We start from the raw sequence: 26,519 nt of genomic DNA, 5'->3' as shown, positions 1-26,519 counted from the left end.
TGTACACTATATACAGAGCACAATATATACAGAGCACACTATATACAGAGCACACATTGTACACTATACACAGAGCACACATTGTACACAGAGCACACATAGTACACTTTACACAGAGCACACAATATACACAGAGCATACATTGTACATTATACACAGAGCACACACTATACACAGAGCATACATTGTACATTATACACAGAGCACACACTACACAATACACAGAGCTCACACCATAGACTCAGCCAGCAGTTCAGCACCTGGACAGCTCCGCACTCACATCGCCGGTCGGCTCTTCATACAGCGACACCAACAGCCCTCATCCTATGACACCGGGAGGAGGATGAGGAGCGGGGACACCAGGATTGTAAGTGACACCCATGACAGTGACACCTCATCTACCATCACCGACACCACAGAGCAGACTCCTACTCCTCTCTGTGCTCCCCTCTGATCCGGCTTCTTCTCTCCTCTACAAACACCGACAACTTACCGGAGGAATCCCCGATCAGTGTCACCCACCGCTCCGATCCGGGGTGCTGGAACTAGGGGGGTGCCCTTATTGCTGACAGCTGGGGTACCACACCGATCTTCTGGATCCCAAGACTTGGGAAGCTACAGAAACCTTCTGGATCTGATGACCTGGGGGCAGCATTGATCTTCTGGATCTAAGACTTGGGGTGCTACACTGATCCTCGGGATCCCATGACCTGGGGGCAACACTGATCTTCTGGATCTAAGACTTGGGGTGCTACACTGATCCTCGGGATCCCATGACCTAGGGGCAACACTGATCTTCTGGATCTAAGACTTGGGGTACTACACTGATCCTCGGGATCCCATGACCTGGGGGCAGCATTGATCTTCTGGATCTAAGACTTGGGGTGCTACACTGATCCTCGGAATCCCATGACCTGGGGGCAGCATTGATCTTCTGGATCTAAGACTCGGGGTGCTACACTGATCCTCGGGATCCCATGACCTGGGGGCGACACTGATCTTCTGGATCTAAGACTTGGGGTGCTGCACTGATCCTCGGGATCCCATGACCTGGGGGCGACACTGATCTTCTGGATCTAAGACTTGGGGTGCTGCACTGATCCTCGGGATCCCATGACCTGGGGGCAGCATTGATCTTCTGGATCTCAGACTCGGGGTACTACACTGATCCTCAGGATCCCATGACCTAGGGGCAGCACTGATCTTCTGGATCTAAGACTCGGGGTACTACACTGATCCTCAGGATCCCATGACCTAGGGGCAACACTGATCTTCTGGATCTAAGAATTGGCAGCAATCTTCTGGAACCGATGACCTGGGGTCTGCATTGATCTTTTGGATTGCATGACATGGGGGTCTACACCGATCTACTGAATCTATTACTTGGTGTAGTACATTGTTCTTCTGGACTTAGGGTGCTACAATGAACTTCTGGATTCCATGACCCAGGGTATCTATTGATCTTTCTATTGATATTCTGGATCCATGACTTCCATGAATTGAGGTACCACACTAATCTTTTGGATCACAAGTATTGAGAAGCTGTAGAGACCTTCTGGATCTGTGACCTGGGGGCAACACTGATTTTCTGGATCTAGGACTTAGGAATCTGCACCAATCTTCTGGAACCTGGGGGCTGCACTAATCCTCTGGATCCTTTTGACTTGGGGGTCTGCACTGATCTTTTGAACTTCATGACTTGGGGATCTACACTGATCTTTCGAATCGATGACTTGAGATGCTGCAATGATCTTCTGGATCCCATGACCTAGGGTTTCTATTGATCGTCTGGATCTATGACTTGGGGGTCTGCAGAGATTTTCTGGATCCCATGACCTGGGGTCTAAGCTGTTCATCTACATCCAGTCACCTGGAAATGCATTGTTCTGGATCCCATGATATAATCTTTGCTCTGATGTTGGTTCCATGAATTGGGAGTCTGCACAGATTTTTCTGGACCCCATGTCTTGAGTTGCTGCAGTCATTTTCTGGATTCCATAACTTTAATTGCTGCACAGATCTTCTGGATTTCATGACTTGGGGTGTGATCTAGATTTCATGACTTGGGGGTCTACTCTGCTCTTCTAGATTTCATGACTTGGGGGTCTGCTCTGATCTTCTAGATTCCATGACTTGGGGGTCTGCTCTGATCTTCTAGATTTCATGACTTGGGGGTCTGCTCTGATCTAGATTCCATGACTTGGGGGTCTGCTCTGATCTTCTGGATTTCATAACTTGGGGGTCTGCTCTGATCTTCTGGATTTTTTGACTTGGGTTGCCTGCTCTGATCTAGATTTCATGACTTGGGGGTGTGCTTTGATCTACTAGATTTCATGACCTTGGAGGCTGCTCAGATCTTTGCTCACCTTGACCTGGGGTGCTGCACTGATTTCCTGTATCCCATGACCTGAAAGATTGCAGGGTGGTCCTCGCTGCACTGACTTGGGGGGGTCTGTATACCTTGGAACTATAGAGAAGACTGGACTGTTGGGCTTGTGGTTAAATTGAAGGGGGCAGTGTGGCTCCAGCTTGGCACACCAGGATGGGGTGAGGTTTCGGCACTGAGTTCCTGTGGCATGTGCAATGCCAGGCAGTAGCAGTGTCTTGCCATGTGAACAGCTCCTGGCACCAGGAACATTTAGAGGAGCTCCTTCTCTCACCAGCTGTGGAGGGATTCCTGTGCAGCCCATAGCCCAATATGATCCTGTGTAATATCAGTGCTGTCAGAGACTGGGGCTCCTTCTTGTCCCATATCCTGCCCAGAGTCAACAAGACCCTCCGCCTGGTGCACCAGGGCATCAACACAGTGGAGGCAACAACCAGCTCAGTGGTGAGTGTCCTCCAGGAGCCAGAGTCTCCCACCTACCTGCCCAGCACTGAGCGCATGACTGAGGGCAACTTCACCACCAGTCTAGAGAGGCTCTTTCACTACCCCTACCCTGACACTGAGGAGGAACAGCTGTACAAAGACTACAAACCGCCCCCCAAGGAGCCTGTACCCCTGCCACGGGCCGTGCTCTATCTACTGATGGCGGCGTTGGTCATGGTGGCCGTGGCGTATGCCATTGTTGGCCACCTCATCAAGGATCTTGTCCATGACTTCATAGGTAAGGAGACCTGGCACAGACATCACTCCAGCCTGGCATCAGATAACACAAAGGGCGTAATGTGGCATAGCAGGGTCAGCAGGCCCATTGTGGGCACTATGGGGGTCACTGGGTTCCATCATGTGGCCAAAACTTTACACCAACTTTATGGGCACCAGAATCTAGCAGAATGTCAGCCATGCTTCTACTAAGAACATTTACATTCATACAACATAGTTGTATATTCTTTACTAGTCGCTGCATTTGTTGCTTTTCATTTGTGTTTCCTTGTCACACGTCATGTCTCAGCGCACTATATACTATATACAATACATGAAATAATGGTCATTTCCAAGATTGATCCCAGTGGATCCAAATATTATGAGTAAACCTGACAAATATCCGGATCCTGTCACAGTTGGAGGATTCCCAGACCATAAACCATGTCAAAATGTTCCTCTTACCGGTTACATCCTACATATATTGAAGCATTTTATTGCTTTGGGTGGTTCTGATCACCTCACATGTCCAAAGAGAACTGAAAATTCTGCTTAAGTTAGATTAGTCCAGATTTGGGTTAGGTCTGGGGTTCTGAGAAAAGTGTTACAGCTTGGTGACCCCCCCACCCCGTCCCCACGCTGAGGCTGGCAGGGGGTCAGAGAGTGAGAAAGGCAGTGGAGATGTCATGGTGGGCTCATCTGATACTATGCATGCGGAGATGTCATGGTGGGCTCATCTGATACTATGCATGCGGAGAGGTCATGGTGGGCTCATCTGATACTATGCATGCGGAGAGGTCATGGTGGGCTCATCTGATACTATGCATGCGGAGATGTCATGGTGGGCTCATCTGATACTATGCATGCGGAGATGTCATGGTGGGCTCATCTGATACTATGCATGCGGAGAGGTCATGGTGGGCTCATCTGATACTATGCATGCGGAGATGTCATGGTGGGCTCATCTGATACTATGCATGCGGAGAGGTCATGGTGGGCTCATCTGATACTATGCATGCGGAGAGGTCATGGTGGGCTCATCTGATACTATGCATGCGGAGAGGTCATGGTGGGCTCATCTGATACTATGCATGCGGAGATGTCATGGTGGGCTCATCTGATACTATGCATGCGGAGATGTCATGGTGGACTCATCTGATACTATGCATGCGGAGATGTCATGGTGGGCTCATCTGATACTATGCATGCGGAGATGTCATGGTGGGCTCATCTGATACTATGCATGCGGAGATGTCATGGTGGGCTCATCTGATACTATGCATGCGGAGATGTCATGGTGGGCTCATCTGATACTATGCATGCATGTGACATTGGCATCTCCAAGTGTGACACCAATTAAATGTCTGCGTGACAGCTCAGGATGTGGGATCATATGGTCATCCATCCTAACAGGTGAAACAGAGACACCAAACATGGGGCTCTGGTGACAGCAAAGAGAAATTGGCTCACATCTCAGATGTTCCAGATACTTCACTGGAAACGCAGGATCTACATAGAAAAATAAATGTGGCCTTTGGCCCCAAATATTAAATTATCAGGGAATTCCCCTTTGAGAAGACCTACATAAAATCTATGTATAGAGAGTAATAGAATTGTATTATGATGGCGCCCAGTGGTCGGTCATGTGGGGGGGGGGGGTATAGTGTTCTATATATAGAGAGTAATATAATTGTACTAAGATGGTGTCCAGTGGTCGGTCATGTTGGGGGGGGGTAGTGTTCTATGTATAGAGTGTACTAGAATTGTATTATGATGGCGTCCAGTGGTCAGTCATGTGGGGGGGGGTGTAATGTTCTATGTATAGAGTGTACTAGAATTGTATTATGATGGCGTCCAGTGGTCGGACATGTTGGGGGGGGGGTGTTCTATGTATAGAGCGTAATAGAATTGTATTATGATGGTGTCCAGTGGTCGGTCATGCTGGGGGGGAGGTATAGTGTTCTATGTATAGAGAGTAATATAATTGTACTAAGATGGCGCCCAGTGGTCGGTCATGTGGGGGGGGGTATAGTGTTCTATATATAGAGTTTAATAGAATTGTACTAAGATGGTGTCCAGTGGTCGGTCATGAGGACGGGGGGGGGTATAGTGTTCTATATATAGAGAGTAATAGAATTGTATTATTATGGTGTCCAGTGGTCGGTCATGTTGGGGGGGGTGTAGTGTTCTATGTATAGAATGTACTAGAATTGTATTATGATGGCGTCCAGTGGTTGGTCATGTGGGGGGGGGGTATTTTATTATGTAAAGAGAGTAATAGAAGTGTTCTATGTATAGCATTGTATTATGATGGTGTCTAGTAGTGGATCATGTTGGGGGGGTGTAGTATTCTATGTATCAAGTGTAATGGAATTGTATAATGATGCTGTCCAGTGGTCGGTCATGTTGGGGGGGTAGTGTTCTATGTACAGTACTGTAACATAATGGTGTCCAATGGTTGGTTATGTGGGGGGGGGGGGTGTAGTGTTCTATGTACAGTACTGTAACATGATGGTGTCCAGTGGTCGGTTATGTTGGGGGGGGGGTAATGTTCTATGTATAGAACTGTAACATGATGGTGTCCAGTGGTCAGTCATGTTGGGGGGGGGGGTAGTGTTCTATGTACAGCACTGTAACATGATGGTGTCCAGTGGTCAGTCATGTTGGGGGGGTAGTGTTTATGTATAGAACTGTAGCATGATGGTGTCCAGTGGTCGGTCATGTTGGGGGGGGGGGTAGTGTTTATGTATAGAACTGTAACATGATGGTGTCCAGTGGTCGGCTATGTTGGGGGGGGGGTAATGTTCTATGTATAGAACTGTAACATGATGGTGTCCAGTGGTCGGTCATGTTGGGGGGGGGTAGTGTTCTATGTATGTAGATGCAAACTTTGGCCCCAAATAGTTAATTATTGATGAATTTCCCTGTGAGAAAACCTATGTCTTTGTATTGTATTATGTTGGCGTCTAGTAGTCAGTCATGTCGGGGGGGGGGGGGGGGTAGTGTATTATGTAAGGAGAGTAATAGAAGTGTTCTATGTATTGAATTGTATTATGATGGTGTCTAGTGGTGGATCATGTGGGTGGGGGGGGGGGGGTAGAGTTCTATGTATAGAGAGTAATAGAATTGTATTATGATCATGTCCAGTGGTCGGTCATGCTGGGGGGGTAGTGTTCTATGTACAGCACTGTAACATGATGGTGTCCAGTGGTCGGTTATGTTGGGGGGGGGTAATGTTCTATGTATAGAACTGTAACATGATGGTGTCCAGTGGTCAGTCATGTTGGGGGGGGGGGGTAGTTTTCTATGTACAGCACTGTAACATGATGGTGTCCAGTGGTCGGTCATGTTGGGGGGGGGTAGTGTTTTATGTATAGAACTGTAGCATGATGGTGTCCAGTGGTCGGTCATGTGGGGGGGGGGGGGGGGTAGTGTATTATGTAAAGAGAGTAATAGAAGTGTTCTATGTATAGAATTGTATTATGATGGTGTCTAGTGGTGGATCATGTGGGTGGCGGGGGGGGGGGTAGAGTTCTATGTATAGAGAGTAATAGAATTGTATTATGATCATGTCCAGTGGTCGGTCATGTTGGGGGGGTAGTGTTCTATGTATAGAACTGTAGCATGATGGTGTCCAGTGGTCGGTCATGTTGGTGGGGGGGGGGGGGTAATGTTCTATGTATAGAACTGTATTATGGTCATGTCCATTGGTCGGTTATGTTGGGGGGGGGGGGGGGTAGTGTTCTATGTATAGAACTGTATTATGGTCATGTCCAGTGGTCGGTTATGTTGGGGGGGGGGGGGTAGTGTTCTATGTATAGAACTGTATTATGGTCATGTCCAGTGGTTGGTTATGTGGGGGGGGGGGTAGTGTTCTATGTATAGAACTGTATTATGGTCATGTCCAGTGGTCGGTTATGTTGGGGGGGGGTAGTGTTCTATGTATAGAACTGTAGCATGATGGTGTCCAGTGGTCGGTTATGTTGGGGGGGGGTAGTGTTCTATGTATAGAACTGTATTATGGTCATGTCCAGTGGTCGGTTATGTTGGGGGGGGGTAGTGTTCTATGTATAGAACTGTATTATGGTCATGTCCAGTGGTCGGTTATGTTGGGGGGGGGTAGTGTTCTATGTATAGAACTGTATTATGGTCATGTCCAGTGGTCGGTTATGTTGGGGGGGGGGGTAGTGTTCTATGTATAGAACTGTAGCATGATGGTGTCCAGTGGTCGGTTATGTTGGGGGGGGTAGTGTTCTATGTATAGAACTGTAGCATGATGGTGTCCAGTGGTCGGTTATGTTGGGGGGGGGGGGTAGTGTTCTATGTATAGAACTGTAGCATGATGGTGTCCAGTGGTCGGTTATGTTGGGGGGGGGGGTAGTGTTCTATGTATAGAACTGTAGCATGATGGTGTCCAGTGGTCGGTCATGTTGGGGGGGGTAGAGTTCCATGTATAGAACTGTATTATGGTCATGTCCAGTGGTCGGTCATGTTGGGGGGGGGGGGGGGCGTGTTCCATGTATAGAACTGTATTATGGTCATGTCCAGTGGTCGGTCATGTTGGGGGGGGGGGATAGTGTTCCATGTATAGAACTGTATTATGGTCATGTCCAGAGGTCGGTTATGTTGGGGGGGGGGGGTAGTGTTCCATGTATAGAACTGTATTATGGTCATGTCCAGAGGTCGGTTATGTAGGGGGGGGGTAGTGTTCCATGTATAGAACTGTAATATGGTCATGTCCAGAGGTCGGTTATGTTGGGGGGGGGGTAGTGTTCCATGTATAGAACTGTATTATGGTCATGTCCAGAGGTCGGTTATGTAGGGGGGGGTAGTGTTCCATGTATAGAACTGTAATATGGTCATGTCCAGAGGTCGGTTATGTTGGGGGGGGTAGTGTTCCATGTATAGAACTGTATTATGGTCATGTCCAGTGGTCGGTTATGTAGGGGGGGGGGGTAGTGTTCCATGTATAGAACTGTATTATGGTCATGTCCAGAGGTCGGTTATGTTGGGGGGGGTAGTGTTCCATGTATAGAACTGTATTATGGTCATGTCCAGTGGTCGGTTATGTAGGGGGGGGGGTAGTGTTCCATGTATAGAACTGTAATATGGTCATGTCCAGTGGTCGGTTATGTAGGGGGGGGGGTAGTGTTCCATGTATAGAACTGTATGGTCATGTCCAGTGGTCGGTTATGTAGGGGGGGGGGTAGTGTTCCATGTATAGAACTGTATGGTCATGTCCAGTGGTCGGTTATGTTGGGGGGGGGGGTAGTGTTCTATGTATAGAACTGTATGGTCATGTCCAGTGGTCGGTTATGTTGGGGGGGGGGTAGTGTTCTATGTACAGAACTGTATGGTCATGTCCAGTGGTCGGTTATGTAGGGGGGGGGGGTAGTGTTCTATGTACAGAACTGTAGGGTCATGTCCAGTGGTCGGTTATGTTGGGGGTCGTGTTTTTTTTCCCTCCTTGAATGTTGAACGGATTCCTCCATTTTCTTCCTCGGATTCCAGTGTCCTGTTTTCCAGATTAGAGGGATCTGTCTGAAATATTCAATATAAATGGGTCAGGTGTGTGAGGATTCTCTGTATTCCTCGGTGGACTGGATGTGTCATTCTCCGCTCTCTGGATGTCTTTATTCTTTATATTTATATTCTTTTTATTCTCGGTATGTGAAAAGGAAACCACGTGCCACTTGTAGATTTATTTTTAGTTTTTTTTTTTGTCTGACAAGTCTCCAATCTTCGTGTTTCATAGACGGTGCGGTGTGACTGATGCCATCGTATTTCTGTCATACAATTCTTGCTTGCTATGCGCTGGCATACACATACACAAGCAACTGCTGCATACACATACACAAGCAACTGCTGCATACACATACACAAGCAACTGCTGCATACACATACACAAGCAACTGCTACCAATGGACTCAGATATTTTAGCTGAATTTCAGGTATCAGGATGAGCCAGAATAGTTCACTTTTCTGGTGGGTAGAAGAGAAAATCTGTTCCTTCTATAGCACTTACCCCCAAAGGAGCCGCTATTTTCTTGGGTCCCCCGTTCCCAGAGTCCACGATTCTGAAAGCAGCACCACACTCTCCTATACACGTGTGAAGAGGGGATATTTTTTTCAACAATGTATGTAATACTGCAATAACGAAAGTAAGAGAAATGACAATAACCCCTCAAACAAATAAGTAAAATATTAGAAAAAAAGTGTACAGTTGGTAAACAAATTTATAAAACGTAGTAAATAGGATATACCCCCCATGTCCTTCCTAGAAAGAATGCTAAGATTATAGTTCAGCAATCTTTGTCAAACCCTTTTCCTACTAGCCAGTATGTTGGGGCCCAGATCCAAAGATGGTGCGCTTGAAGTTCCTCTGAACCCGAGTATAGGCACCTGTACTGTGTCCCTAGCAAACAATACTGTTCTTCTTTAGTAGGATGTAATGGTGTTTGGCCAGCAGCCTCCCACCAACTCTTGGGGTGACAGTTTGTCCCCTCTGTTCTCTTACCACAGCTCAGCAAATTTAGCAGCACCAGCCAGCATCTGTGGCATTCTCCTGTATCAAAAGATGTCCGCTACTTTGCCTCTTGTCCCTAAAGCAGTGGCAAGCATTCTGCTAACAGCCTGTCTGTCTCTTTCATTGTCTTCACCAAATGTGCTTCAAGCCCAGGAACAGAGCGTTCTTTTCCTCTACAGAGAGCCTCCAGTCATGATGACATGCGTAATTCCATTGCTGATCTGATGCAAAGATTGTCTGGAGACTACAACACCCACCCACAAGTCTCAGTTCCTCCCAGCAGGCTCTTGTCACTCCAAGATGCACAGCAACCCATTTCTCTTACTAACAATCTGTTCAGAATATATATTGGGTAACCCAAAATAGCCACCCTCAGAGTTGAAGACACTCCGTAGCCAAACATTGTTCATAGTCTTCCCAAGATGTCACTGTAGCTCAGCATGACAGAATATTTATGTCTCTTTGTGTCTCAGGTAAGGAGCAAAGCTTACAAACAGGGAAACGCGCTTGTAATCGCTGAAAACCTGTCTATGTGCTCCCCCCATCAAAAGCCTTTGGTCCCCAAAGAAACGGGGTCCAGCAAATACACAGACAAGAACATTTATACAAAACCCTAATATTCAACTAAACAGGCCTATTGGAAATTTAATGTAATCCTATAACACATTTTCTAACAAATATTTCAGCCAGGGAAATCTCCCACCAAGGTGTGTCAGAGTCATTTTCAACCAAAGCTTTAGCAAAAAGTACCAGCATCTATTGGGACCTTCGGGCTGTGGACAGTCTCTTCCAGACTTTTGCCTAGGGAGTCATAGCTCAGTCTTTTTAAGGGGCGTGTTGACCTTTTGGCTCCTTTAGCTTAGATGGTCCTTCTCCTGAGGGCACTTCAACAGGTTCAGGGGGTAGCTGAGGGGTCTCTGTTTCCTCTTCATCTGATAGAATGGAAAGCGCCTCCTGTCTTTCTGCCTCACAGGTATAAATTAAGAGACTTCAAGCCTAAGGGTCTACGAATTAGTCTTGGTAGCAGAGGTAAATGGAGGTGCATCTGTGGACAAAGTTGGCCACATTTAGTCTATACAGACATCCTCTTTTTTCCTGTCTTCCTCCTCCATGGCTGGTGGAGAAGACCATAATATTGTTACAGATCTCTGCCCTGAAGAGGATGCTTGGCTAGAGAATGGACCAGTTGTTGAGGCATTCGAACAGCTTCTCCCACAGGTAGATGATTACAATATCAGGCTTTCAGTGGACCTGGTTTCCCCTCTGGATGGATCTGGCACATTGACAAACCAGACAGTTGCTTGCAGATGATGTGGGGTTACGTTTCCACTAGTCAGCTAGCTTGTGTTTTCTGGGGACACCCAAATTTCCTAGAAGTGCTCAATCATCTGGCTGTAGATCCTAGACTGTATAACTCTAACAAGTCAAGGTTCCTCTTATTCCATTGACCTCGCCTTGGATGTCTGATGTGGCTTGGTCCTTCTCATAAGCCATCTTTAGGTTCTCTCTGATATGATCACATACCCTCTGAGGGATGCAATAAATGCCCTATCCATAGAGGTGCCAAAAGAAAATCTGAAATTCTTTCCCAAACTTGAGCATGTACAGAGAATATCCTGGTGCATTATACTCTGTGTTGTTGTATGTATGCAGACTGCAGAAATGTGCCTGCTTCATTGTTGCTTCTTCTTCATTGTAAGAGTCTCAAGTGTGTTGAGAAGGGATGAGTTGAACCTCTCAGGCTGTGCATCCCATTGTGGATTATAGGGGGTCGTTGTGGACTTCTGAACGCCCAACAGACCTAGCAGTTTCTTGATTTTGCTCTCAAAATCTCTTCCCTGATCAGAATGGATTCATGTGAGAAATTCATAGTGAATGAAGAACTTCTCCACCAAGACCTTGGTCACTGTGAATGCTCATTGGTCTTTCACTGGAAACACCTGGGAATTATGGTTGAAATGATCTGTCACCATCAGGACATTTCTCTGTCTATTCGAATCAGGTTCTAGGCAAAAGTAAATTTCACACCAACAACATGGGTCCTTGATGTTTTCCCCCAGAGTTGCCCCAGTGGGCCACCTTAAACGTCCTTCCCTGTATGCAGCATATGTAGGAATGACAGTAACTCTGAATTTTGGCCTGCATACAAGGGCAGTAGAACCGGTTCCTCACTAACTTGACAGTCCTCTCTGGACCTGAATGACCATGGTCACCATGTAAGACAGCTAACGCTGTTTCTCTATGCTTCTCTGGTAGAATCAATTGCCACTTGTCTTTGGGTTCATCCAAGGGACTCCTTCAGTAGCCCACATATCATACAGCTGTAGTCAGTCCCATGCTTTGTAAACCAGGCATACTTCTTTTGAAGAGCTCATTAGAAAGCGCTCTGAGTGTCCAATTTCCAGGGCTTTCAGGGTCAAACTACACAGAGGGTCTTCCACTTGATCCTTTTGTAGGTCTTTCTTCAATAGAGTAGGCAGGTCTCCACCTCATATTTTAAAGTGGCCACAGTAGAGCTTGGGAACACCTGCAGCAGTGATTCCAATGGCTTCAGCTCTGGTACTTCCCTTGACAATCATAGTCTCCTTGAGTCCTAGAGTCTCCTTGATAGGGAACCAGCATCTTTGTTTCTTACTCCTGGACAATACTACAGGCCAAAGTGGAAAACAGATAGGACAGTGAACCATCTATGTCCTGTGGCATCTACCTTGGTTGTGGTGAGTGTACGTCAGCGGATTATCTGTCATGACCTCGAATTTCAACTTTCCACAGCTTCCCATTTCAAGGTAAGAAATTCCAGGTCAGGCATGCGATAAAATAAATATACTATATACTGTATATGGGTTACTTGGGGCATCACATCCTTAATACTGTATAGTAAAAGAGAGGGTAAAGGAAAAAGATGAATTTTTTGGGTGCCAGAACACAGACCAGAACTAAACTTTTACCCAGCTTTATTACAAGGTCATAGTTGCTTAGAAACATTAACAATTTAAAATTCCATTGCTTAGACATCAGCAATATCCCAAAATCCCCATGTATTGATTAGAACCACCACAGTCAGAACCACCAATTTTAAACAGTTCTGTGCTGGATGGGTAGGCTTCCATCATGGGCTACATGCCTCAACGTGTTTCGCCGGCGACCCCGGTTCTTCAAAAGGAATAGGGAAGCGCTGTTAAAAATGACAGATAGATATGTTTAATTGTCAAAAATAAAGTGACAAAAATAAATTAAAATTGTGCAACAGCGCATAACAAAACTCACCAATACACTTCAAGGATCCACACAATCCAGAGATAGAGGTAGCTGGGACCAATCTCCTTCAATGCCACCCCCAGGGCAGGTGTGGGGGCAGAAAAAGGCAGTGGCTGTGGGAGGACAAAAAATGATAAAAATGTATATCTCTAAGGTCCCTCATGCTAAAGCATATATATCTCTCAAGGGGTACACCCACCTATTATACGTGAGACCACTCCGGACTCAGATACCAGTTGTGATGGCTTCCAATTTACTGGGGGTCAGTGGCCTTTCCTTAAGCAAGGACTATGGGGTTGATTTACTAAATGCAAATAGACTGTGCACTTTGCAAATGCAGTTGCACTTATTTTTCTTAGTAAATGTAAATTGGTAAAGCTTCACTTTGTAAAGAATACCCAATCAGGTGCAAGGAAAATTTAAAAAAATCTTTTTTGCTTGCACTTTGGTTGGAGAATGGAAATCAGCACAGCTTTACCACATTAATTAAGCTCTGGGGAAAATGAGTGCAAATGCACTTGTAAAGTTCACAGCCTATTTGCCTTTATTAAATCCACCCCCATGTGTCTGAGATAATTAACAGAAGGCTGATAGACACTTATCAAGGGACAACTTCAACCCCTCCTTGTGGAATTTCTTCACAACCTTCTCCAGGTGTTCCATATGATCCTGCAGGGTTCTGCCGAAGACGATGGTGTTATCCAGTTACACCAACACCTCAATCAGATTTGTGGCTCCCACCATTTGCTCCATGAGTCAAGGGAAGGTTATGGGAGCTCCTGACAAATCTTGTGGCATCCTTTTAAACTCGTAGAGCCCCAGCGGGGAGATGGAAGGTTGTCTTCTCTTGATCTTCCGAGTGTATGGGGATCTGATAGTATCCACTCCTCCAATATGCTGAACCACTTCACCCCTGACATCGTAGAGCATCCTTTTTCCATGGGGTGGTCAAGAATAGACCTCCTGTTGAAGGTGCAGTAGTCAATGCACATCCTTAAGGAATCATTCTTCTTCCGAGTGTATGGGGATCTGATAATATCCACTCCTCCAATATGCTGAACCACTTCACCCCTGACATCGTAGAGCATCCTTTTTCCATGGGGTGGTCAAGAATAGACCTCCTGTTGAAGGTGCAGTAGTCAATGCACATCCTTAAGGAATCATTCTTCTTCTTCCGAGTGTATGGGGATCTGATAATATCCACTCCTCCAATGTGTTGAAGCACTTCACCCCTGACATCGTAGAGCATCCTTTATCCGTGGGGTGGTCAAGAATAGACCTCCTGTTGAAGGTGCAGTAGTCAGTGCACATCCTTAAGGAGCCATTCTTCTTCTTCTATGGGAGAGGCATAAAAACTCAGTGAATCTTGGGTGATTCCAATCTTTTTCAACTCTGCCAGCTGCTCTTGGAGAACTTCCAAATCACCAAGAGGAATCCGTTGCGATGTCTTCCCAAAGGGCTTTTTATTCTGAAGATGAATCAGGTGCTGGACACTCTTTGTACACCCTACATCAAAATCATTCTTGGAGAATATCTCCCACTATTTCAAGAGATGAGCTTTGGTCCTCACCATCCACTCAGGGGTGATTGGGGTATTCTTTGGGTAAAGCTTCTTTAATGGAATCCCTTCTGTTCCCCCTATCAAATCACATGGTAAGACAGCGGTAGCTGGATTCACTTGCCCTATCAAGGCAAGCCCATAACGAATTCAGCACTTCACTGAAGAGCTGGTAACGTTGAAAACACTGACTAGATTGCTTCCATGGTTTCATTGTACGTTGACACTACTTCAGGGATCATCTCCACCCCAATGTCCTTTCCTTGTGGGTTGGCTTCTAGAGCAACAAGGGGCCCTGGCTGGTCCCAGCTCAGCATGACTGAAGCAAGTAGATATGCCACTTCTCCTGACTGCATCTTCTCACCCTTATCCAGCCTCTGAAACGTTCCCACTCTATCTGCTGGAGCTTTCAGTTCTTTCTGTTCTTGCACCAGGCACTGATACACCCGCCGTAGCATGAGGTGTTAGTTGCTCAGTAGCTCCATCACTTTCTAAGTGTCAGGGCTCCGGGTATGACCAGAGGTGTGTGGACTGACACAGGGAAACACAGACTTCAGGTATAGAGTAAACAAGACAATGTATTAAAGACTAAACAACACAAACGCAGTGCAAGGTAAACATAACACAGTGCAAACAACCCAACCTCCAACAGATAACTATATATACAAATCGAAACGTAGTCGAGCAGGCCGGGTCAGTAGCAAACGGGCAAACAGGGTACCAGGAGCGAGCGGAAGAGTGGTCAGGAATAGCCGAGGTCAGGACAGGCGGAGTTCATTCAGAGTCAGGATCAAAGCAGAGTCAGGATCAGGCAGGAAGCAGACAGGATGCAGGTACAGGGGCTCATGGGAAACATACACCAAGGCACTGACTGCAGGTCTGGCCATTCCTTAAATACACCTCCTGCAATCAGCCTCAGGTGATGGCTGATTGCAGGAGTGAGCTTCTGGTTGCTGAGAGCACCCGCTGGCCAGCCCTGGTACTGCAGCCCACACGGCAGATGAGTCCCATCACTAATGGTGAGTCCATTCCTGACACTAAGATAATAGGAGTGAGTATCTCCTTATGAGATTAGTATTGCTCCCCACTATCGGGGATCTCCTGGTGGCTCCAGGGGGATGAGGACACATGATGGCTATGGTGTCAACTTTCTCTCACCTTTCCAGTCACAGAGGGGTCAAAATCTAACCAGATTGGCAGTTACCCATCATAAGGGTGTTGTCCTAGTTCCTCGAGGGCTGGAAATGATGGCTGCAGCAAGAGGACATTAGATCCGAATATAGCTGTGACATGTTCCATTCCCAATCACAGAGGTAGGAAGCCTGGACCCCAGAGCTAGGAGCTTTATTTTCATGCAGATAAAGCACAAATAACAAAGGAGTGTAAGCCTTGCTGCCAAGTAATGGCTGCTTCTTGTTCCTTTCTTCCCCCATTCTACTGCTAAACCTAATCCTCAAAGGGTCAGTTTTTAGTTATTTTGAAATCTATTTTTTTTCTGCTTGTGCTATTACTGCGCTGCATACAAGCTTTGTGTTCCAGATGACAAAGGACTCCCAGAGCACTATGAGCAGCAGGCGTGGTATCATTTTCAGGCCATCTTTGTCTGATTGAAACTTTGATTAACTTTCTGTTAAGGAAGGGGTCACTGCTCATTAATTCACCCCAAGTAAACAGACGACTTTTTACAACAGGCTATAACAGTAAAACATTCAACATGAAAAGGAGCCAAGGAAATCCTCAATATTTATAGACAGTATGTTTAGCTGATTGTGGATGAACTGAGAAAGCCAGCATGGTGAGGAAAGGGTGCTTCTGGTGAGAGATGGGTGCGGAAGAGATGCTTCTGATGAGGGATGGGTGCGGAAAAAGGTGCTTCTGGTGAGGGATGGGTGCGGAAAAGGTGCTTCTGATGAGGGATGGGGGGGTAAAAGGTGCTTTTGGTGAGGGATGGGTGCGGAAAAAGTGCTTCTGATGAGGGATGGGTGCTGAAAAGGTGCTTCTGATGAGGGATGTGTGTGGAAAAGGTGCTTCTGATGAGGGATGGGTGAGGAAAAGGTGCTTCTGATGAGGGATGGGTGAGGAAAAGGTGCTTCTGATGAGGGATGGGTGAGGAAAAGGTGCTTCTGATGAGGGATGGGTGAGGAAAAGGTGCTTCTGATGAGGGATTGGTGAGGAAAAGGTGCTTCTGATGAGGGATGGGTGCCGAAAAGGTGCTTCTGATGAGGGATTGTGCAGAAAAGGTGCTTCTGATGAGGGATGGGTGCTGAAAAGGTGCTTATGATGAGGGATGGGTGCTGAAAAGGTGCTTCTGATGAGGGATGGGTGTGGAAAAGGTGCTTCTGATGAGAGATGGGTGCTGAAAAGGTGTTTCTGATGAGGGATGGGTGAGGAAAAGGTGCTTCTGATGAGGGATTGTACAGAAAAGGTGCTTCTGATGAGGGATGGGTGAGGAAACGTTACTTCTGATGAGGGATGGGTGCTGAAAAGGTGCTTCCGATGAGGGATGGGTGAGGAAAAGGTGCTTCTGATGAGGGATGAGTGAGGAAAAGGTGCTTCTGATGAGGGATGGGTGAGGAAAAGGTGCTTCTGATGAGGGATGGCTGTGGAAAAGGTGCTTCTGATGACGGATGGGTGCCGAAAAGGTGCTTCTGATGAGGGATGGGTGCAGAAAAGGTTCTTCTGGTGAGGGATGGGTGCGGAAAAGGTTCTTCTGGTGAGGGATGGGTGCGGAAAAGGTGCTTCTGATGAGGGATGGGTGCCGAAAAGGTGCTTCTGATGAGGGATGGGTGCCGAAAAGGTGCTTCTGATGAGGGATGGGTGCCGAAAAGGTGCTTCTGATGAGGGATTGGTGGACTGATCGATTTTGCAGAGAAATTATCAATTTTGACCTTGGTGACATTTCATCTAAGCAGAAACTCTCAATTCACCTATCTTGCAGCTTAGGTGAAGTCTCTTTTTTCTTTTTTTAAGGTGGTTGTGGGTTTTTTTGAGGGGTGTGTTTGTTGTGTTCTGTCACTTTACATTTTTTTCCTACTGAGAATAAATCATAAACTACGGAGGCTGATGAAGGGGCCACAAACTTGCCCAGGATAGATGAGGGGCACAAACAGGTTGAGGATAGATGAGGGGCCACAAACAGGTCAAGGATAGATGAGGGGACACAAGCAGGTCCAGGATAGATGAGGGGCTACAAACAGGTCCAAGATAGATGAGGGGCCAAAAACAGGTCCAAGATAGGTGAAATGAGCTTCTTTAATGCTCAGAAGCCACTTCAAGCCTATTCCACCCATTAGAAACCACCGACAACCACCTTGATTTCACCTTTCCCATTGACTGCAATGCATTTCAGTAAAATGGAAAAATGGCACCAAAATCTCCAAACTGAAATTTCTGGAAAATCAAAACTCCCGATCAAAATTCCCTGTTTGCCCATCCGTCTCCTGGATACCTGAGAAATTAAAGTGAAACTAAAGTCTTGTTTAAAAAAAAAACAAAAAAAACCCCAAACAAGTCACACTTACCTGCTCTTTGTAATGGTTTTGCACTGAGATCCTCCTCTCCTTGGGTGCCCCGCTGGGGCTCCTAGCCCCTCCCTCCTGTCGGGTGCCTCCACAGCAAGCAGCTCGCTAAGGGGGCACCTGACCAGGCACGCTCCTGGTCCCTCCCTCCTGTCAGGTGCGCCCACAGCAAGCAGCTTGCTAAGGGGGCACCCGAGCAGACACGCTCCTGAGCCCTGTCTCTGCATGTCCATTCACACACAGAGCTGAGGCTCGGCCCCACCCCCTCCCTTTCCTGATTGGTTCACTGGCTGTGACTGACGGCAGCGGGAGCCCATGGTCCCTGCCGCTGCCTCAGCCAATCAGGAGTGAGAGTCCCTGGAGCACTAAGGCTCTCGTGGTTGCTGGATCAGGATGGGGCTCAGTTAAGTGTTGGGGTTGTGGGTTAGGGGGGACTGCTAAACAGTTTTTTTTACCTTTATGCATAGAAAAAAACCTGAAGCCTTTAGATCCACTTTAGGAACAGTCTAAAGAAGACACAAACAGTTATTCCACCTCTGTCTTCAGGGGCCCCTTGATACTCTCCCAAACCTTGGGGAAGCCCGGAAGCCTGAGCACTTGGCTCTATGGAGAGAGATGGTGTGGCAGTAGCTTCAAAGTAATTACCACTGTTTCTGGAGATCTGGACACAAGGTCTATTCCCTTGCGTGAGAGGAACTTGATCTCAGAGAGGCTGGGGGGTGGGGGGTTATGTGTTAACTTTTATAGCCGTGGTCTGACCTTTGAACTCAAAATTCCAAAATTTGAAGCTGCCAACTCCAAGAGATGGTGGAAGGGAGGCAACAGTCATTACATTTTAACAAGAATCTTCTCACGGACTACTGATTGTTTGGGACTCTTCTTTCTTTCCTCCTGCCTTGACCTCTGTCTAGACATCACCTCTTCTTTCTTTCCTCCTGCCTTGACCTCTGTCTAGACATTACCTCTTCTTTCTTTCCTCCTTCCTTGACCTCTGTATAGACACCACCTCTTCTTTCTTTCCTCCTGCCTTGGCCTCTGTCTTGACACCACCTCTTCTTTCTTGCCTCCTGCCTTGACCTCTGTCTAGACACCACCTCTTCTTCTTTCTTGCATCCTGCCTTGACCTCTGTCTAGACACCACCTCTTCTTTCTTTCCTCTTGCCTTGACCTCTGTCTTGACACCACCTCTTCTTTATTTCCTCCTACCTTGACCTCTGTCTAGACACCACCTCTTCTTTCTTTCCTCCTGCCTTGACCTCTGTCTAGACACCACCTCTTCTTTCTTTCCTCCTGCCTTGACCTCTGCCTAGACACCACCTCTTCTTTCTTTCCTTGTGCTTTGGCCTCTGCCTAGACACCACCTCTTCTTTCTTTCCTTGTGCTTTGGCCTCTGCCTAGACACCACCTCTTCTTTCTTTCCTCTTGCCTTGACCTTTGTCTAGACACCACCTCTTCTTTCTTTCCTCCTGCCTTGACCTTTGTCTAGACACCACCTCTTCTTTCTTTCCTCCTGCCTTGACCTTTGTCTAGACACCACCTCTTCTTTCTTTCCTCCTGCCTTGACCTCTGTCTAGACACCACCTTTTCTTTTCGCTTCCTGCCTTGACCTCTGCCTGGACATTGACTACTCTTGCCTGCTGACTGCCTTGACTTCTGCCTGGACATTGACTACTCTTGTCTGCTGACTGCCTTGACTTCTGTTTGGACATTGACTACTCTTGCCTGCTGACTGCCTTGACTTCTGCCTGGACATTGACTACTCTTGCCTGCTGACTGCTTCAACTTCTGCCTGGACATTGACTACTCTTGCCTGCTGACTGCCTCGACTTCTGCCTGGACACTGATTAGTCTTTACTGCGGCCTGCCCTGACCTCTACCTGAACCATGACTATTGCCTCTTGTTTCAACCTCTAAATGGGTGGCAGCTATTCTTTCCTGGCAGTGCCATTACCCTGTCTCCTCATTGTAGTCACTGAGTTCCTGCCGTCCCCTGGTGGGACGATTCTGGGGGCCATGTCCTTGTGACATATCGCAGCAAAGGAGCCCAGGGGTCACTAAGGCCACCAGCCCATCACCGTTGTAGGGAGCTCTGGTGAAGACTAAGGTGCCTCCTCGCCTTGGCTGAGCCTGGGTCAACAAACGTATAGAGGCCACACCTATCTTAGATTTGAATCATTATGGTTGGGAATAAAACAAGAAATATTTTGGAATCTTTTAATGAGAAGAAGATTCCGAGCTTCTCTCTCCTCTGCCCTGAATGCTAATCTCAGTCTCTTCCCAACCATCGCAATCATCAGTGGACTCTCCTCATAAGAATGTGGAAGATCCGGCGGAGACGTTCCTGGGTCGGAGAGAGGAGACTGCGATCTGACACTGGCCGCGAGGCTCCTCCACCTTGACACCGATGGGCTCTTGACTCGAAATTTCACCAGCTAAAGTGGCTGCGCTACTTTTCTGACAGAATTCATACTCAGTTAATCACGCAGTGTTTCCATGACAACCCTCATTTTTCCGCACTTTAATGTAATATTACACAGATATTGACAGTGCCATGAAAGCGACCTCTGAAGAACACCAGCACAAAAAAAAAAAAAAAAACGCCATTTGAAATTCTGCCGGATAATTGAAGCTGTTCTACTGAAGAAAGCCAAATTGTGAGGGACCTGTGGGAGGTCGGTGTGTGCCGGAAACATCACAAGACGATTATCAATTTAATTACTCCGCAGTTCAGGATGGTACCTCCAAAGACCGCGTGCCGGTGATGATGGCGGGGGATGTTCTCAGCTGCAGGATGATCTTCTGCTGCAGCAAGGAGGGGAGGGCACTGAGTTGTGTCATTGGTCTTTGAGGACATCATCACACCAAGGGTGTGCCCATTGGACTGCCACCACTGCCCGGCCTGTAGAATGGACTACCGGTCATGGAGCGAGTTCTGCCAATTTCAGACAAATTCTGCTCTAGGTTTTTATTGCTGCCTGTGTCCCCATTAGGGAGGTTCACCTTCTCTTTGTCCCGATGGCCATTGTCACCTAGTAAGAAAGTGAAATCCTAAAATTTGGGAATTGTCCTCAAAACAGGAAGCCAGGGAAAATCTTCCAATGGTGACACCTGCCTAAGAGGGGATTTCCTCTAACTTTGGGAGATTTCCTCTAACTTCCTGTTGTGTCTATTGGTCTTTGAGGACATCATCACACCAAGGGTGTGCCCATTGGACTGCCACCACTGCCCAGCCTGTAGAATGGACTACCAGTCATGGAGCGAGTAATGCCAATTTCAGACAAATTCTGCTCTAGGTTTTTATTGCTGCCTGTGTCCCCATTAGGGAGGTTCACCTTCTCTTTGTCCCGATGGCCATTGTCACCTAGTAAGAAAGTGAAATCCTAAAATTTGGGAGTTGTCCTCAAAACAGGAAGCGAGGGAAAATCTTCCAAGGCTGACACCTGCCTAAGAGGGGATTTCCTCTAACTTTGGGAGATTTCCTCTAACTTCCTGTTGTGTCTATTGGACAGGAAGTGGAGGGAAACAGCAAAAAAAAAAAAAACCTGGCACAGGGTTTGACTCCTCCCTACTCTATTCAAAACCTGGTGCAGGCACCCCAAGGAGTCACCCCTGGTCTCCACCCCTTACCCACTTCCGAGTACTGTCCCTTGGTTCTATCTCCTACCCACCTCCCAGTACCGCCCCTTTTACAGAATACAAACCAAGTATCATTTTACAAAAGTAATTTGTATGGAATGTGAAAACCAGTAAAATAAATCCCCTTCAGCCAGCAACAATAGACCCCCAGCAGCAATAGATATACCCCAGGAACAATAGACCCCCCCAGGAACAATAGATGCACCCAAGCTACAAAAGACCCTAACCAGCAACAATTATCCCCCAGCAACAATAGATCCGCAGCAGTAACACTAGACCCCCAGCAGCAATAGATATACAGTACCCCAGGAAAATAGACCCCCCCAGGAACAATAGATGCACCCAAGCTGCAAAAGACCCTCACCAGCAACAATAGATCCCGACAGTAACAATAGACCCCCAGCAGGAATAGATATATCCAAGGAATAATAGACTCCCCCAGGAACGATAGATGCACCCAAGCTACAAAAGACCCTCACCAGCAACAATAGACGCACCATCAACAATAGATTCCCAGCAGGAACAATAAACCCCCCAGATGCAATAGATATACCCCAGGAATAATAGACCCCCCCAAAAACAATAGATGCACCCAAGCTACAAAAGACTCTCACCAGCAACAATAGATCCCCATCAACAATAGATCCCATCAGTAACAATAGATCCCACAACGGCAATAGATATACCCCAGGAGCAATAGACCCCCCCAGGAACGATAGATGTACCCAAGCTACAAAAGACCCTCACCAGCAACAGTAGACCCCCAGAAACAATAGATTCCCAGCAGCAATAGATATACCCCAGGAACAATAGACCCCCCCAACAACAATAGATGCACCCAAGCTACAAAAGACCCTCTCCCGCAACAATAGATACCTAGCAGTAACAATAGACCCCCAGCAGCAATAGATATACCCCAGGAACAATAGATCCCCCCCCCCAGGAACAGTAGATGCACCCAAGCTACAAAAGACCCTCACCAGCAACAAAAGACTCCCCCAACAACAATAGATCCACAGCAGTAACAATAGATATACCCCAGGAACAATAGACCCCCCCAGGAACGATAGATACACCCAAGCAACTATAGACCTCCCAGTAGCCAGCATGAATAGACCATCCATCAGACTTCTGACCTTCCCAGACAGGGGCCCTCTGCACCAGGTGTCACCACTAAGAGGGTGTCAGGGTCCGGCATCCAGCAATATGCAGAATGGCAGCGGTGTGCTGGGTGCTGGAGCGTTCCCTGCACTGAAGGATGCCGAAACTGTTAGGCAGAGTGATCTCCACCCAAATGTAGAACTATAGTCCCGGGGAGAAGGAGCCCGGAGAAGTGATGAGGTTGCGGGAACATCGATTCCATGGCTGGGGGCAGACTGACAACTCATGGGGACCCCAGCAATAGGGGATCATGGGGCCCCTGTGTCCTTGCCCACACTCAAACCACACCCAAAAAATCCTATGAAAGGTACCAGAAGCATCTCATGGGGCCCCCTACTGACCCTGGGCCCTCGGGCAGTTCCAAAATGGTCAGTCCACCCATGTTCCAGGGTAATAAGGTGAGTGATCAGTTTCCTTTGGAGCCTGAGTGCAGGGGAAGAGGTCCTCTTGGCGTGCCTCCGTCGGATGCTAAAATTTAGGATGACACCAAGAGATCCATCCACCTTGGGGGTGGGTTCTTGTGGGTTCTATACTAGGCACTGAGGACTGGGTCATTTGCCCTACACATGGGATACTATTTGCTGTGTATTGCTCATCAATGGCCTGGGACAAGGCAGGGGACCGCTTTCAGGGAGATTGAACCTTAAGCTGATCCTCCAACGTAGAGATGGCCTCACATCGTGAGTCAATGACTGGACTCCCATTAACTCTCTGGTCCCAATGCACACCTTGACTGTAACTGTTTGCATTTTGGGGGGACACGCTGAGCCTATGCCCACTCCACCCATCCAGCCTCACCACACTCCCAGGGACAGAACACGGTCCCTCCATGCACCTAGGTGCATGAAGTTAATTCTTCTTCTTCCTCTTCCGTACCTATTGGCCTAGTCCCCAACCCCTCCATGGTGGGGGTTGGAGAAAGACCTGGTAACCTGAGGACCTCTATGGTGCTGATCTGCTCCAGTTGCAATGGGAGAAGGTCCACTCAGGGAGGGTGCACCAGGAGCAACTCTAGAGGACACCCCACCTATCAATGGTGCCACTTCTCACGACAGGCTGCCTATACTGGTTATCAGACTTCCATCACTCTTGGCAACTGCCTTGTAGAGGATGACTTCACACCCCAATGTGCTTTAACTGACCCAAACTGCAGAAGACTATGTGTGGTGCGTCGGTTACTTTCTTGCACCCCTTCGAAAAACTTCAGACCAGACATGAAAACGTTTCTGGGCTTTACTAAAGAAACACAGCAGACACCGTTCCAGAGAGCAAGCCGTTTTTCCTAAGTGATCCTACAACTGTGGCTGCCCCAGCATACCTGCAAGGGTAGGAGTCCATTCCTGACGGAGGCAGAATCCAGATGCTGGTGTTTTTAGCGATCGACTTGCCCAGGCAGAGAACAGATCCGAACCCCTCTCCCTTTTATAATGCCACAGGACCAGTGGGTCAGACCCATAAAGCCCACCAAGAATCCCCGGGAGCGGCGGCAAAAAGAATGAACCCCTTCCCTCTCGCTAGGGCAGCCATCCCATATGGAAGAAAAATATATTTGAAATATACAGTATTTTAAAAATATTCTTCCCAAATATATTGACATATACTTGAAATGCTACAAGTTTGCTTGTGTTCAATATATTTAAAAATATATTTCCATAAATTTATATATATATATTATATCTCAAAATAATATTCTATAGAATATATTAAATATTAAGCGCCGCATTAATATTTTGTATATTTTATAGAATATTATTTCGATATTTTCTACATTTAGTTCAATGTGGCAGCATGTTATGAGATATGTGTACATTTTTTTGATTCACATATATATACTCACAGTGCAGTTTGTTTTTGAGGTTTTATACCTTAAAATATTTTTTGGGATATATACAGTTGCAAGAAAAAGTATGTGAACCCCTTGGGATTACGTGGAGTTTTGCATGAATTGGGCATAAAATGTGCTCTGAACGTCATCTAAGTCACAACAATAGAAGAACACAGTCTGCTGAACATAATACTACACAAACATTAGATGTTGCCATGGTTTAATTGCACATAACATGTAAACATTCACAGTGCAGGGAGGCAAAAGTATGTGAACCTTTGGACTTTATAACTGGTTGACCCTCCTTTGGCAGCAATAACCTCAACCAAACGTTTCCTGTAGTTGCAGATCAGACCTGCACAACGATCTGGAGTCATTTTGGACCACTCCTCTTCACAAAACTGTTTCAGTGTAGCAATATTCTTGGGATGTCTGGTGTGAATCGCTCTCTTAAGGTCATGCCACAGCATTTCAATCGGGTTGCGGTCAGGACTCTGACTGGGCCACTCCAGAAGGCGTATTCTGTGCTGTTGCAGCCATTGTTTTGTTGAATGACTTGTATGCTTTGGGTCATTGTCCTGTTGCATCACCCATCCTCTGCGGAGCTTCAGTTGGCGGACAGATGGTCGTACGTTTTCCTGCAAAATGTCTTGATAAACTCTGGAATTCATTTTCCCATCAATGACAACAATCCGTCCAGGCCCTGAGGCAGCAAAGCAGCCCCAAACCATGATGCTCCCTCCGCCATGTTTCACAGTGGGGATGAGGTTTTGATGTTGGTGTGCTGTGCCTTTTTTTCTCCACACATAGTGTTGTGTGTTCTTCCCAAACAACTCAATCTTGGTATCATCTGTCCACAGTATATTTTGCCAGTAGTGCTGTGGAACATCCAGGTGCTCTTTTGCAAAATTCAAACGTGCTGCAATATTCTTTTTGGACAGCAATGGCTTCCTCGGTGGTGTCCTCCCATGTACTCCATTCTTGTTTAATGTTTTCCTTATTGTAGATGTGTCAACAAAAATGTTAGCATGTGCCAGAGATTTCTGTAGGTCTTTAGCTGACACTCTGGGATTCTTCTTTACCTCATGCAGCATTCTGCGCTGTGCTCTTGCAGTCATTTTTACAGGACGACTAAGCCTAGGGAGAGTAGCAACAGTGCTAAACTTTCTCCATTTGTAGACAGTCTGTCTTACCGTGGACACATGAACATCAAGGCTCAAGGAGATACTTTTGTAACCCTTTCCAGCTTCATGCAAGTCAACAATTCTTGATCGTTGGTCTTCTGAGAGCTCTTTTCTGCGAGGCATGGTTCACATCATACAGTGCTCCTTGAAACCAGTAAACCCAAAACAGGTGTGTGTTTTTTAAGGGCAGGACAGCTGCCAGCAACCCATCCAATATCATCACACTGATTGGAGTCAAGGTTGGCTCACTCCTGGCTCCAATTAGCTCTGGGAGAAGTCATTAAGCGAGGGCCTCACATACTTTTTCCTCCCTGCACTGTGAATGTTTACATGTTATGTGCAATTAAACCATGGCAACATCTAATGTTTGTGTAGTATTATGTTCAGCAGACTGTGTTCTTCTATTGCTGTGATTTAGATGACGTTCAGAGCACATTTTATGCCCAATTCATGCAAAACTCCACGTAATCCCAAGGGGTTCACATACTTTTTCTTGCAACTGTATATATATATATACTGCATGTTGAAATGCGTTTTTATTGTCCTAGTTTCATCCCTGGCCATGCGGGATCTCCTGCGTGGTGGGGGTTGGGGAAAGACCTGGCAACCTACCCTGTAAAAATAATTGCTAAGAGAATTCATGGAAAAAGTCGCTTACGAGTGACGGTCTGTGCAATCACCAAGGGTCGGATACGACTGAATGGATGGATAGATAGATAGATAGATAGATAGATAGATAGATAGATAGATAGATAATAGATAGATGAT

At 46.8% G+C, this 26,519-nt stretch overlaps 1 protein-coding gene across 1 annotated transcript in view; it reads left to right on the top strand.

Moving 5' to 3' along the window:
• Nucleotides 1–222: 222 nt before the first annotated feature.
• The window catches only part of LOC149431630 (uncharacterized), a 46,519-nt gene continuing 20,222 nt past the window's right edge, over nt 223–26,519 (top strand). Inside the window, exon 1 of the mRNA XM_089665454.1 lies at nt 223–3,107. Coding sequence (XP_089521580.1) covers nt 2,699–3,107 — 409 coding nt within the window. The 5' untranslated portion in view covers nt 223–2,698. The remainder of the gene's footprint in view (nt 3,108–26,519) is intronic.

The sequence above is a fragment of the Staurois parvus genome, unplaced genomic scaffold (assembly GCF_062004578.1).
Source record: "Staurois parvus isolate SC_StPar_1 unplaced genomic scaffold, SC_StPar_1.0 ptg002196l, whole genome shotgun sequence".
Taxonomy (NCBI): domain Eukaryota; kingdom Metazoa; phylum Chordata; class Amphibia; order Anura; family Ranidae; genus Staurois; species Staurois parvus.
The sequence above is the reverse complement of the archived record's forward strand: the minus strand, read 5'-3'. Positions and strand labels throughout refer to the sequence as shown.